The sequence below is a fragment of the Castor canadensis genome, chromosome 11 (assembly GCF_047511655.1).
Source record: "Castor canadensis chromosome 11, mCasCan1.hap1v2, whole genome shotgun sequence".
Lineage (NCBI taxonomy): Eukaryota > Metazoa > Chordata > Mammalia > Rodentia > Castoridae > Castor > Castor canadensis.
Window position 1 is genome coordinate 123,314,728 of NC_133396.1, and position 14,919 is coordinate 123,329,646.

Genomic DNA, 14,919 nt, shown 5'->3' on the forward strand with positions numbered 1-14,919 from the left:
TTAATATGTGTTGGAGTATAGGTAGACCAGAGCTCACAGGAGAATATATGACAGTAGGCCATAGTTTATTGTGTATGTTTTGCTACTGTCATGTGTAAAGAGCCAATTTACTTATCTGTTAATCTTGGTGGTCCGTATTTTACCAACCCAGGTTAGGTGGAAAATATTCAGACTTGGTAAAAGATATAGATTAGTGCTTGGAGGTTATCAGGGAGGGCCAGAGACTCAGTTGATAAATTGGAAAAGGAGCTGAAACAAATCCAGGAACTAAATGCTTTGGGCTATATCTATTAATGTTGCCTATTAGGCAGTTGGCCTTTCCATAGAGCTGTTGTACTTTTTCTTCCATATTGCCTCTGAACCTTTTTTTGTAGGAACTTTGGTTTTCTTTTCTTCTTAAGTACATGGGGGTCTTTCTTTGTTATTTATTTTTACCAAAGTTGAAATCACCAAAAGTTTGCTCACTATCCTGGTGCCTCATTTTGCTGCCCTCAAAATAGACTTGTACAAGGGAATGGGAGAGGAGTGGTTCACCCTAAGTCTCTGCAGCCTTTGGGGGCAAAGAGAGAGGGAGGGAGTGAAGGTGAGTAAGAGAGATTGATTGTCATGAAGGAGGCTTGGGTTGTCAGTGATTTCCCCCTTCCAGGCTGCCCTTGTCCCTGGAAGGCGGTATTTGATATGGCCTTTGGGCCTCACTGCCCTTCCATTCCCCAGTGTTCTTCTGGCTATTTTTAATCACAGATGGTACTGGTAATGACTTTGGATATGCGGAGTAGAGATGCTGTGGTTTCTGCATCTCACCCACTTGGATGTGGGAAATCCCATTTGACAAGATTGGGTAAGGTGAGGACTCCCTGTGGGTCCAGATTACTCCATAGCATTAGGGAATCAGGGGACCTGGCATAATTAAGCTTTCTAGGCCAACAGCGATTTTAGCTGCCACTCCTCAGTTACTCCCTTCCCCCAAATCAAGTGCCATTGAGCCTATGTCTGAAGGTTTCTGCTCATTCTCTTCCTCAGGCTGACTTGCCTTCTAGAAGTGGGAGCAAAGGAAGATCAGAAGCCCCCATGTTGGCATACATGCTTACTCCCAGACGTGTCTAGACAGCCTCTCCCTTGCTAGGCCTGGGCTTTTGGCATCTCCCTGGACTGCTCTCTGCCTCTCTCAGCTGTCCCCACGAGCCAAATCCCTTCTCTGCTCTAAGCAGCCCCCTGAGAGCAAAACTGGGTGCTTGCAAAAGAGAAGTCTGGACTTTGGCAACCTTGGGGATGAATAAATCTTAGCTATTTTTCTACTGTGAAAGCTGAGAAGATTTGGTCTTTTTTCTTTTTCTGCAAAGGGAAATAAATCCAGGTAGCCTTTGGAAAGAGTAGGGAATAGGGGCACGTTGGGGTGGTGTGTAATTTCAGGTCTACCATTAACTTGTAGTATGACCTTGGCCAAGAGGCTCTCTTCCCTCTTCCGTGAGTGTTGGCCGAGGTGGTCTTTAAGGTCCCTCCTTTGCTTTATTCTTTAGGAATGAGCTGATTGCTGGCAGTCAGCATCTCTTCTCTGCAATTCACCTCTCTGCTTGTTTCATTTCTCTTTCCTTCTCCCTTATATGCCTAACTTTCTCTGAGCCCACAGCTTCCAACGGTGAAGGTACACACTAAAGCCATAGAGACTCCCTTTTAGTCCTCTGTGTGGACGTACCCTGAATCCTTTCTGGGGGATGTAGTGGCTATGTGATAAAAAGTAGGAATTCAGATTTTTGCTGTGTTGAGTTCTGCTTTTAATCTTTATTTTGTTCTTAAATGATATTAAAGGTAACTATCATTTTTAAGCACACATTATGTGTTGAAGGCATCATACTAAGAATTTTAAATGAATTAATTGTTATAATACCTCATGAGAAGCTCTTGTTATTCCCTTTAGCTATAGGAAAGTTTTGGGTGTGTGCTGAATCCTATATTTCTGATAGAAACATTTAATTGTTGGGTTTCTTAAGTGGAGAGGAGGAGGTATACTGAACATCCACAGCTGGAAATGAGGGTGGCATGAGGAAGAGCTGTCTTCCTAGTGCCTACTCCATACCTTTTGACTCCTCACCCCTCTCTACCAGCTCGTACTCCGTGTCTGACCTCCCTTAAGTCAAGGCCCCTGGTTAAAGCCTCTGTTCTATTTCCATGCAGGGGTGACATGGTGGGCTCTGAGCCCAGAACAAAATCACCCAGTACCTGCTGCCTGCTGCTGATGTGGCATGAATGAAAGTGCAGTGACCTTTGGACAGTTCTGTCTTACTCTTTCCCCTTCCCACCCCCAATTGTAGCCAGACTTCACAATCTGAGAATTGCAAGAGTCCTGGGGACTCCTTCTAGTTCCAAAATTGCCTCTCCTAGCTCCTGACCTCAAGAAGTGGCTCTTTTTTTTTTTTTCTGTAGACCAGACTTAGCCTATTTGTTATTTCTTCTGCCTAATTCATTCTCAGTGGCCGTGTCCTATTGGCCTCAAGGGCTTGCTTCTGTGGATTTTGGATCCACATTGCATCCCTTGCCGCGGACATTGGACTTGGCCAGATTTGCCTCACAGCACCTCCTTTTTACCTCCCCAACTTTACTCTTCTGAGCCTGCCTGCTTTGATGAACCATTAACTATCTGGGTTTGGGTCTAGGCTGTTCTTTACCAAAAAGCCCTGAGGCTGCAGTTCTAGCCAGCCTGGCTTTCTTCCTTCTAGCTCTTGGATAACTTCTGGGTTAGCTCTCTGCACTGTTATTCCCTCAGTCTCAAGGCATGAATGAAAATGTGTGTGACTCCTCCCTATTCTCATTCACCTCTGTGTATCCCTGGGCCTCATATGAAAATGGAGCAATGGTAGCACCCACTCCAAGGGCTTGTTGTAAGGTATGTAACAGTACGTGCAAAGTGAAGGCATGGTGCCTGGCAGATGCTAACTGTTCCCTCTGGTCCTGTCCCCTCCTTGCCTCTGGTGGCCATGCAGACCCCATCTGCATATTATACTCCTGAACACTTCTTCCCTGGTCAGGACACACACTCACCGGAAGTCAGTCCATCCTGGGGCCAGCCTACTCTGCCTCCAAGATGACCCCTGCTAATCTGATCTGTGATCTGCAATGGGTGACGGGAGAATCCACAGGAAGTCACGGTCAGTGCAGTCGCTCTGAATTGGGGGTGAAGATTCTTTAGTTTTGGTCATGGTCCTGACACTCAGAAAAGGGCTCTGAGCTTGTGAAGATCATGACTCCTCTCTCTACCACCATTTCCCCATTTAGGAAATGAAGGAGTTTGGTTAGTTGGTCTTTTCTGTTTGCTCAGCTCTGTTGTCTGCCCATTTTTCAGAGACGGCTGGGCTATGTGTACAGCTCTGGGGTTCCACAGTGTCTCTCAAAGCCAGTGCTACAGGGGTTGAGCCACACCCTTCAGTGTTCCCTGGCTCATTTTTCAGAATCAGGGGGTTTTGTGTGGAAGCTTTCCAGCCATGGTCTTTGCTTGAGACATTGTCTGTGATGTGGTGTCTGCTTCAACAAATGCTCTATTTATCTCCAATTCCCTCTCTTTCTAGGGGAAATTTAACTACCCAGTTGTCTTAATAACAGTCTTACACAGCACATTCCTCAGGTTAATTAACTATGTAAACCAAACAGCTGTCATTTTTATCTCTTGCAAAGAAGCTGGGTGCAGTAGCCAGTTGGAGGCTCCCTCCTCCCCAACATATACACAAACACATGTATGTAATCTCACACACACCCATTTGTGCCCACACCAACAACTATTGCTTTCTTTGTTTGGAAATTGTCTGCTTTTTTGACCTCTAGGAAGGCTAATGTGTAGGCAGATGTGTTTGCATACATACTGTACTGTGATCTCTGATTTCTGTCCCTCACCAAAATATTGGATTTCCTGTTTCCTAGAGCTCTGAGAAGGTTTAAAACTTCTAAGGCTCCCACTACTGGGGCTTACTGTTTTGGATAATGCAATGTTGAATTTCTTGTATTAAATGCAAATCACTTTTAGCAAAGGTACTGTGTCAACCCATGATTAACCATTTATACCTCAGCAAGGGTTTATTTATCAAAGTCTTAGCTATGACTTTTGCAAAAGGTCCCAACAGAGTAAGATCAAGGATAAGTCGTTATTGAGGAGATGGAAGAAGATAAAAAGGGTTATTAGAGAGTGGAGAGAGTTGTTATTAAGAGAGAAGGAAAACTTGGATTGGTAGAATCCGAGACTCTAGGGTCCTGGCTGTTCTGTGCTAGGAACTGGTGTTTATAGGACTAAAAGGAGAGAGGAGAGGGGAAAGCTATAATGAGAAGGCTTAGAGACACCTGGATTGCCTCATAACTTCGTTGACCTGACTTCTCACCCCGTTGCTCTTTGGGAGAAACCTCTGGGTAATGCCTTGCAGGCTGACCTTGCTTCATTCCCGGCCTAGGCCCTTTGCCTATGGTCATGGCAGGACCTGTAGAAAGCCATTGTTACTGGTGGAAGCTGAAGAAGTTCCAGACACACAAAACAGCTCTGCATTCAGGACTAGGGGATACCTTTGTTTTTGAAAAGGTCAGAGCTAGAATTGAGGCTGCTTTTCTCAAGGTATGGGGGCAGAAAACCAGCTCTAGTTTCTGCAATTTCTAATGGTTCCCAAGTGACCTCTATGTTCGCAGTTAGGTTTGGAGTCAAATGTCTTGGACAAGAATCCTTGTTTCATCCCTTCCTATCTTGATGGGCTTGGACACATTTCTTAAGTTCTCTAAGACTCACTTTCGTAATCTGCTCAATGGAGATACTCACCATTTATAAAATGTAATGTACCTAACACAGAGATTTTGGAGGGATAAAAATGAGATAATATTTATATGCAGTGCTCAGGAGAGAGGCTGGTATAGTGTAATCATCCTTATGATCAGCTTTAGAAAATGACTTTTCTGAACTTGATTTGGATGGTTAGGGCTGTGGTAAGTTAAGAATTTGTTGAAGATTTCACTTCATGATAAGGAAGAAGATGAAGTTGAAAATGGTTCAAAACACTGTGCCCCTTCTCCTACCCATATCTAGTAGTAGACTCTGACTTTTGACCTACCTTTACCTACAATGTCCATTGACATGGTAATACCAAGGCTTCTGGAATCTAATGTATACTTTGCTGACCCAAGGCCTAGAAGTCTCAGCAAAGTACTCATTAGATCCATTTCCGACTGCCCTCTTTGCTGGGAAGAGACTTTCCCCGGCACAGAAACATCTGGCCAATGTCTTCTTTTTCTCTTGCTTCCTTTGTATACTTGCTGGGAATGTCTTAACTTCTGGGCTGATGATAAGCTGTTAAGGGTGAATTCTAATAGCATGTTAGAACAGGCTGGAACTTCATTATCTCATGAACCCTGCATTTTACCAATAAGACAGCTGATGTCTTTTCTTGAAGGCCCCTGGATCTTTGTTTGTTTGTTTGTTTTGTTTTGGTCTTGGCTTCCTTCTTTTGGCCTTGACTGGTGGCCATGACCCTGACTGTAGCTTCTTAGATGAATGCAGGCAGCCCCCTGGCTCACTCATGGGAGAGAGCTGTGTCATATATAACCAGAGCCTGTCTTCCTGGTTCCCCTAGAATTAGCTCTGTGCTCTTCTCAGGCACAGGGCTTTCATTTGTATGTGCCTTCTTTTTCCAGTCCTCTCCACTATGATTCAGGACCCTGCTGGCCCTTGCTCACTCTTCTGCCCTCCTCCAGCTCTCTGGAAGGTGTTGTCTTCTGGTCAGACTGCTGAGCTTCTAGAAAGCTCCAGGAGAAGGCCTAGCTTTTCCAGCTGGAGAGCAAGCAAAAGCCAAACTGGCTGGAGGCCTGACAGGCTAAATTGATAATAACACTGCATCTCTGAGGTAGCACAGCCAGGAGAATGCTGGCCAAATGACCCCAGAGCAGGAGGCAGCTGCAGCCGAGAGCTGCCATCTCTGGGAGAGTGGGAGGCACATGTAGCATGCACGAGAAGATGAGCTTCCTACTGAGATTCGCACACATTCCCCACAACCCCCGCCCCACCACCCCTGCCCCATACATGCATACTACCCAAAAGCACACAAGAATAAAACAGAGAGGGAAACTGAGGCCCCAAAAGAAGAAATGCACAGGTCGTCTTTACATGGGCTTCTGCCATGAGCTACTCTATTTCAGGCCTCCATCCTACTAGTGTGTTGACAAGCAATGCTACTTAAAATACCTGTCTGAAGTCTGTGGCTTAGCTTGCCTCTAAGGACTAGCTAAATCCCTCTGTTAGCTATGTTACTATGATAAGCAACACATAGTTTTGAAGTGCACGAGGCCATCTCATCTCTCCATCAGTGCCTGTACACGTGTGAGGAGCGTGGAGAAGGTGTGGAGGCCCCCAGCTGTCACTAGGAAGACCGCAGCAGGGCACAGGGTAGTAAGTCCAAGCTGAACACTCTGGAGGTTGTAACTTATTTAGCTTTATAATGCTGCCTATATTCTTGAGTATAAAAATTTATATATTCAAGACATAAAAGTTTAAAAATATTAAAAAATAAGAAAGAAGGAAAAATTACCTATAATTCTATTATGCAGAGATATTAGGTTGAACTGGCAACTAAAAACATACAGTTGTCATGTGTGTAGGTTAAAAATGGATGAATATCAGCAGTTGCATATGGTTTCACCTAATGTACAGGTATATATCCTTGCAAACATTTTCCATTCCTTTAAAAAGTATATTTGAGGTTATAACGTATTTGCATGTTTATGCTCAACTTTTTTCTTCAAAAAACATTATAATGTAATCATTTCCCTATGCAATTGATTTTTTTCTCTAAACTGTTTTTTAGTAGTTACATAATATTCCATCATTTGGGAATATCGAGGGCATTTCCGCAGACTGCTCCTTGTCCCATGGCCCAGAGAAAGAGAGAGCCTTGTTCCGGGTGTTATCCTGGCCAGGGAGGACTGGGATCAGCTCCCAGCAGAGCCGTGGGGGGGTGGGGTGGGGGTGGGTGACAGGGCACCCGCCAGAAAGCAGCTGGCCCTTGTTCCTCCTCAGAACATGTGCTGAGTGCAGACAGGATGAAGAGTGGAAAAGTTTGCCCCTGAGGCTGAGCAGAGTGTGGAGAAAGACATGCTTACTGCCAGGGACCAAAATAGGTCTGGAGGGGAGTCCGGACTCCAACAAGAGCCTTGTCTTGCCCAGAAAGGATTATGCTAAATACCCAGGTAATTCAGCCAGGGGCACAGCTACTGTCTCTGTGGTAACTGAGCTGGGTTAGCTAGAGAAGCTGGCCCCTCCACCACACCTCCAAAAGGCTCCTTCTGTCATAGGCTTCCCCAAGGTTAGCTTCAGGGTCAGCACACTTCGGGGTCACTCTTTACCACGCTTCCCAGGAGGTTTGTCACTCAGCAGTTTCCAGGCTGAAGTGAGAGGATACCAGGAATGGAGGATGTGCGTGTGCGTGTGTGTGTGTGTGTGTGTATGAGAGAAAGAGAGAGAGAGAGAGAAAGAGAGAGAGAGAAAGAGAGAGAGAGAGAGAGAGAGAGAGAGAGAGAGAGAGAGAGAGAGGGAGAGAAAGAGAAAGAGAGAGAGAGAGAGAGAGAGAGAGAGAGAAAGAGAGAGAGAGAGAAAGAGAGAGAGAAAGAGAGAGAAATGGTAAGGGATCCTCTTTGGTGTTGAGCTTGTCGATGAAAAGTCATATTGCCTCTTTGACCCTCAGCTTTTTCATCGGCAAAGACGATACTACTTACTACACATGGTTGCTGTGAAATTTAATATGTTTGCACATTGAAATTGCCTAATACAGTCCTTGATACTTGGTAGGCACTCCATCAATTTTTTTTTTCCAAAGGGTCAGGGTCTCACTATGTTACCCAAGCTGGACCCAAACTCTTGGGTTCAAGCTACCTCTTGCCTCCCAAGTAGCTGGAACTACAGGCCTATCACTTACTATTTTTGTTTGATTACCTCCTTACTCCCTGCCCCTGCTTTTTAAGCTCTCTGAGTACAGGAAGGGTCTATTAACAATGTGAAAGAGAATGGCCAGCATTTATTGAGCATTTACTATTTATCCATTCATTATTTATAGGTACTTTCCTTCTTCTTCTCCTCCTTCTCCCTGTCCTTGTCCCTCTCCTGCCTCCTCCCTCTCTCTTCTCCCACTTCTCTCTTTTTTTGTTGTTGGTGGCAGTACTGGGGTTTGAACTCAAACTCAGAGCCTTCCATTTGCTAAGCAAGGCACTTTTCTAAGCACTGGAAATATGGCAGGGCAAGCTCCTGCCCTCATGGAGTAGACACCCTACAAGGGGAAGGCAGATAATAATAAAAAAAAATGGCAACAAGTAACTTGACAAGACGTGCACAGAATGTCCTTTCTTTTCGTCTTAGCACTCTTTTCCAGTTTCTCCTTAAGGCAATCTTATGTACCAAGATTATGTCATTCACAATCTTATAACTTTTTCCCACTCACAACATTTATTTACTATTCCCTTGCTGTGTGTCTGGAGGGACACAAAGGAATCAAATTAAGAGATGACCAATAGCCCTGCTTTGAGCGATGCATCCTGCTGAGTGTATTGATGGTGTCAGTGGATCCCTGAGTTTAGGATTTCCACTAACCAGAAAATCCCAGGATAGCAGGGAAGAAGCTCATGAGAAGCCCCCCACCCCACAACCTCTACCGTATCTCTCACAGTGGCAGATGAAGTGCTGCAAGTGCGACTCGAGACTGCCCCACAATTACAACAGTCACCGAGTGGAGAATGTGGTTTCATCTTCAGGCCCCATGCGCTGGTGGCAGTCACAGAATGGTGAGGACCTGCCAACTACAGGGGCCCAAACTTGTGGAGGCCCCATAGGCTGGGGGTGGCCGAAGGTGCTCATGATCCCTTTGGGTTTCTATGCTATTCCTATGGCAGTGGGGTGTGGAAGATTGGCAGGTGAAATCTTCTAACTCTACATTTGGGGTCTGATAGATGCTGTAGGCAGAGAGGCTATTGAGATTAAAGAGAGTGTGTATGGGGAGAGAACCACCCTTATTTCACTGTATTTTGTTTCTATGGGTGAACACATGGAAGGAAAGGAGCTTTTAGAACAGATCTGCGTTGAGCAGACAGATCTGAAACCCCTACGGTATTAAGAAGCATCAGGTGATGATGGGGAAGGAATTTGGCCAAGAACAGACAGATCTTGAATAGGTCGCAGAAGTAGAAACACACTGGTGCACTCCTCTCCAAGAGGTAAATCAGAGAATCAAGGTTGGAGAATTTGTGACTTCTCGAGCTAGTCTAGTCCAGGGTCTTCTGCAGAGCTGGGAACATGGGAAGTTTTGGGCCTAAAGTTCCTTCTTTTTGTCTTTCTAGATGTGAGCCCTGTCTCTCTACAGCTGGACCTGGATAGAAGATTGCAGCTTCAGGACATCATGATGGATTTTAAGGTGGGATTCTTGGGGATGAATGTGCATAGGAAAGGGGACCCTGAACCTTGTGGGCTCAAGCCATAGAGGAACACTCTTTTTGTCTCTCTAGGCTCCACAGGCATCACATGCAGGGCAGGCCCCTACACCAAGCTGAGATGGCTCTCACTATGAACCTATATTTTGGTGATGGTAGAGGACCCAGAGAACCTTTTGGATCCATCTTGGTTTTATCATGATTGTATATTATCATTCTCTCTGTATTCCCATCCTTTACTTGTCTAATGCAAATATTGATTCTACTGGACTTGATGGCTGTTATGGTTTGGATGTGTCTCTCCACAGGCTTATGTGTTACAGGCTTAGTACCCAGCTGATGGAGTCAATAATTAAGAGGTGATGGAATTATAGAGGCTCTGACCCAGTCAATGGATTAATCCACTGATGGATTCATTAAAAGATGACCAATAACCCTTTTTTGGTCATAACTTGATAGCATTATTGGGAGGTGATGAAACTTAGAGGTAGGGTCTAATTGGAGGATGTAGGTCTTGGAGAGGAGGTATGTCCTTAGGGCTACGCCTTGCCCCAGGCTTCTAGTCCCACCCCCACCTCATGTCCATCATGAGGTGAGCTGCTTTGCTCCACCATATGCTCCCCACTATTGTATTTACTATTACCTCGTGACCACAGCAAGGAAGCCAGCCAATCTTGGACTGAAACCTCTGAAGCCATAAGCCAAGGTAAATTGCTCCTGTTTTAACTGTCAGGTATTTGTCATGGCCGTGAAAAGTCTGACTAACACAGTTGCTTATTACACAGTTGTGTATTCTTGGTATACTCTATTTTAATAACTTCTTAGATCAGATTGAGTTTAACGAACAGCCAAGAACTCATCCATTCACATGAACAATGCACCTGTGGAGCAGCTCTCTTGATGGCAATCCACTCATTCAGTGCTATTTCTTCTCAAAGCACTTTGACATTATGTCTTAGATTAGCCTTTTGAGATAGCCCTGTGGAGGGAATATTTCATTAGTTTGTGACAGGGCAGTTGTTTTCAGAGAAGACTTGATTTTATTCATTTCACAGAAATAGTCAACTAGTCAAGTCAAGTTCGGTTAATAAGAACTTTGATGATCAGGAGGGATAAGATTTTTAAGAGTTAAACTGAGCTTGGAGTAAAAAGTTATAGGACCTAATTTCTTATATGACTGAAAAAGTTGGCTGCAAGAGCCATGCCCTACGAAAAGGTCAAAGTATTTTGAGAAATGCCAGCATGGTTTGAATAGATGCCCAGTTTCTAACGGTGACAGTTTTGAAGGGCAACATTCACTTAGATACTGCTGAATATTATCACCCATTCATTTACTCATTAATTCTTGCCATACGCATATTGAACACTGATTGTGTGTTAGGCTTGGTGTCAGAGGTTAGGGACGGAAAGATGAGTGAAACTAAGTCGTAATCCTCAAGTAGCTTTTGCCACAGCAGGGAAGACAAAGACCCTGTAGTGAGAGTGTTGTGAGAGATTGGTAAGCAGAGATGCTGGTTGAGCCAGGGCATCTAGCTAAGCTGGCCTTGGGCTATGGGAGAGGTTGTAAGAGAATTCACCCAGAGGAAGGTGACCCTTCATAGGCCAGAAATAGCCAGGTGAAGGGCAACTTCATTCCAGGCAAAGAGAACAGCAAGCACAAAGGCCAGGAGGCAAGAGGCCAGGAAGTATATAAGTAGAGTGGGGGCAAGGGAATGCACGAGGGATCTGGAGGGTAAAATGTGTTTATAGCGATAAGAGGACTACAGACTAGTGTGAAATGAATCTGTAGATATGAATGTATAGGGAGGAGCAAGCTAATGGCTCACTATTCATTCACTAAAGGTATACAAAGCACCTACTCTGTGCTAGGTGCTGGGAGTACAACTGTAATTCAAACAGGCAAGGGAGCCCACAGTCTAATGTGTCTAGTGTACTGGTTTTCCACCAAGAGTAGTTTTGCCCTCCCCGCTTCCCTAGGAGATATTTGGGAAGTTCTGGAGAAATTCTTGTTTGTCACAACTGTGGGTGTGGTATTGACATCTGGTGAGTAGAGGTCAGAGATGCTGCTAACCATGGTACGGTGCACAGGGCAGCCCCTACAACTAAGCTGCCCACTCAGAATATAAACAGTGCCAAGGTTGAGAAATTCTGGTCTAGTGAGAGAAGAATAAAAAGCAGGGAACTGACAAATAAGTAATTGGAGATTGTGGTGATATTTCTGAAGGGAAGAAGATGCTGGAATAGGAAATACTGGAGGTGAGCTGGGCAGGTTGTGGGCAAGTTAAACAGGTATAAAAAAGATCTCCATGCCCTACACTGGTGGCTCACGCCTGTAATCCTAGCTACTCAAGAGGCAGAGATCAGAGGGATCATGGTTCAAAGCTAGCCCTGGGCAAATGGTTCATGAGACCCTATCTTGAAGAAACTCATCACACACGGACACACACACAAAAGTTGGAGGAATGACTCAAGTGGTCAGAGTGCTTGCTTAGCGAGGGTGAGGGCCTGAGTTCAAATCCCAGTGCTGCCAAAGGAAAAAAAAGATCTCCATGAGGAAGTAACATTGAAACTGAGAATAGAAGGTAAGAAGGACCTCATGGGGGAGGAGCATTCCCAGTAGAAGGAAGAGAGGTACAAAGGCTCTGAGGAGGGAATGGATTTGATGTGACTTAGGGCTTGTAGGGATGGAGGTGGCCTAAGATGAGGTGAGGAGGCAGGCAGGACTTGGGATCATAGGGTCTCTTTTCTCATGGCTAGGAGTTTAGATTTTATTTGAGAGTAGTGAGTGTGTTAATCAGCTTTCTATCACTAAGATGAAATACCTGAGATGAGCAACTTAAAAGGAGGGAAGAGTTTATTTTGGCTCACAATTTTAGAGGTTTCGGTCCATAGTCACTTGGTCATGTTGCTTTGGTTTTGTGGTGAGGTTGAACATCATAGTGGGGAGCATGTGCTGGAACAAAGCTACTCACATTGAGAGAGAAAGAGGGAGAGAGAGGGAGAGAGAGAGAGAGAGAGAGAGGTGAAAGAAGGGCCCAGGTCCCAATATACCCCTCAAGGGCATGCCCACAGCCACCTACTTCCTGTAACTAAGCTCCATCTCCTAAAGTTTCCTCTGCCATCATTTGGGGACTAAGCCTTTTGGGGGGACATTTAAGAGCCACACCATAACATTCTTCCTCTGGCCCCCAAAGGCTCATGTCCACCTCATAATGCAAAAAATGCATTCACTCAGTCCATCTCCTAGAGTCCCCAAAGTCTTAACTGTTCCAGCATTGCCCAAAAAGTCTAAGTCCAAAGTTTCCTCTGAGACTCAAGGCAAACTTTTAGCTGTGAACCACTGTAAAAACAACAAGCATACAAAAAACCAAAATAAACCAAGTTGTATACTTTCTACATACAATGGTGAGAAAGGCACAGAGTAAACATTCCCATTAGAAAAGGGAAAAAATGAGGATATAGAAAGGAGAGATTAGACCAAAGCAAAACCAAAAGTCAGAAGGGCAAACCTGAAACCCTAAAGCTCCATGGTAGGCATGTAGACATACTGTGCCACGTGGGCTGTACACTGGGCAGCCCTCCCGCTATGAACTTACTGGCTGCAACCAACAGTGGGTTGGAGGATTTTTGGTAGAGGAGTGATATGGTCTACGTTGTATTTTATAAAGAAATTCTTTCATTATTGTGGCAAATGTGGCCAAGGTAAGAATGAACAAGGGAAAATCAGATGGAGTCTCCTAGAGAAGTATGACAATGGTGGGTAAGGGGGTGATAAGAGGTGGCACTGAACTGGACAGATGGTCCTGGATCAGAATCTGTTTTGGAGGTTGGGTTTATGAACCTGTAGCGCAAGGAAGTAAATGAAATTGCTGCAGGAAGGAGTAGGAACACAGTATGTCGCATGTCACTCAAGGAACTTGTGTTCTATTTTTAAGCCAGTGCAGATGACAGTGGGTGTCACAATCAAATAACCGTTCAGGAAGATCTCTCTGGTGAACTGAAATAATGGTTTGGAGGACCAGGGCAGAGACTGTGGCAAGAATTCAGATTCAGCATTATTCTAGCCTGAATGAGAGAGAGAGAGGAGAGAGGAGAGAGAGAGAGAGAGAGAGAGAGAGAGAGAGAGAGAGAGAGAGAGAGAGAGAGAAAGAGAGAGAGAGAGAGAGAGAATCCAGAATCCAGGGGGAACAGAATCCTGGGGAAGCCCAGTTCTGCAGTTGGGTCCCCCATGGGTAGGATAAACTACAGTACCTCTCCTCTCCTCTCTTCAGTCACTGAGGGCCCCATCCTGTCTGTGTCTCTGCAGGGTCCCATGCCTGCTGGCATGTTGATTGAGCGTTCCTCAGACTTCGGCAAGACCTGGCGGGTGTACCAGTACCTGGCTGCTGACTGTGCCTCCACATTCCCCAGGGTCCGCCAGGGCCAGCCTCAGAACTGGCAGGATGCTCGGTGCCAGTCCTTGCCACAGAGGCCTAATGGGCACCTAAATGGGGGGAAGGTAGGTAGAGGGAACCCTGAAAAGGCCAGCACAGGGAGAAATCCCCATGTACATACAGTCATGCGGACTCAGGTTGTAGTTTCACTTCTTTTTTCCTTGGCTGAGGTGTGTGCAGAGCAGCTCTCAGGGGAGGGAGGCTCAGAGTGGTGTCTTCCCTGTGGGTGGCGTATCTTCTGCCTCCCGTTCCAGCAGCTTTTCTTGGTTACACCCTTATCCAAGTCAATTCTGTCCACCTGCTCAGAGCCCAAGACTTTTTCCCAATTTGTGGAGGATTGAAGTGAAAATTTTCTGGAATGTGCAAGGGAAGTCACATCTAATGAGTGGTTTCCTTAAAATTTTATAAATAAAAAGCCTAGTCAAAATTGGAGTTGTCCAAGGTTGTGTGGACAGAGTGACCACTATAACCATACATCCTTGGGTTATAGACCCTCTCATTCATCCTGGGGTAATGGAAAATTATCATATCCTGAACCATCATCTGTAGGTAATATATCTTACCAACATTTTTGACCCAGGAAAAATATAAGTTCTTGGGATACTTATATTTTCAATTGGAGAGAAGAGATTGGACAAGGATGTGTGTGTATACCACACACACACTCCTAGGATCCTCTGATCATCTGCTCGCCTGGGACAGGTGTCAGACCTCATGTTCATGGTTCATCCCAGTTTTGAGTTGAGAAGGGCCTTGGAGTACCACAGGAGGGTGGGCATAGAATGGAAAGGAAGTCACTGCTGAGCTCAGAGCAGATTCTAGTTACTGATTAGTTCTTCCTTTTTCCCTCTCTGTATAGGTCCAACTTAACCTTATGGATTTAGCATCTGGGATTTCAGCACCTCAAAGTAAAAAAATCCAAGGTCAGTTTGGCTATGCCTCTTGCTCCTGGGACTGTGAGTGGGGAATGAAACAAATTGGAACCCAGGTCATGGAAATTTCTGGTTATCCCTTAGATTTTCAACAGGGTTGAGATTCACTAGTTGCCCTATGTACC

At 45.1% G+C, this 14,919-nt stretch overlaps 1 protein-coding gene across 5 annotated transcripts in view; it reads left to right on the plus strand.

The window, feature by feature from the left end:
• Positions 1–14,919, plus strand: part of Lamb3 (laminin subunit beta 3) — a 37,275-nt gene that overhangs the window by 3,478 nt on the left and 18,878 nt on the right. Inside the window, exons 1-6 of one of the 5 annotated variants that reach the window (XM_074048429.1) lie at positions 2,475–2,881; positions 3,024–3,143; positions 8,673–8,787; positions 9,340–9,413; positions 13,736–13,927; positions 14,722–14,785. In XM_074048429.1, the coding sequence (XP_073904530.1) occupies positions 8,679–8,787; positions 9,340–9,413; positions 13,736–13,927; positions 14,722–14,785 (439 nt within the window). In that variant the 5' untranslated portion in view covers positions 2,475–2,881; positions 3,024–3,143; positions 8,673–8,678. Of the gene's footprint in view, positions 1–2,473; positions 2,882–2,915; positions 3,144–7,050; positions 7,204–8,672; positions 8,788–9,339; positions 9,414–13,735; positions 13,928–14,721; positions 14,786–14,919 lie in introns of those variants that run through there. The other 4 variants (XM_074048426.1, XM_074048428.1, XM_074048427.1 and 1 more) reach the window with 4 other exon arrangements.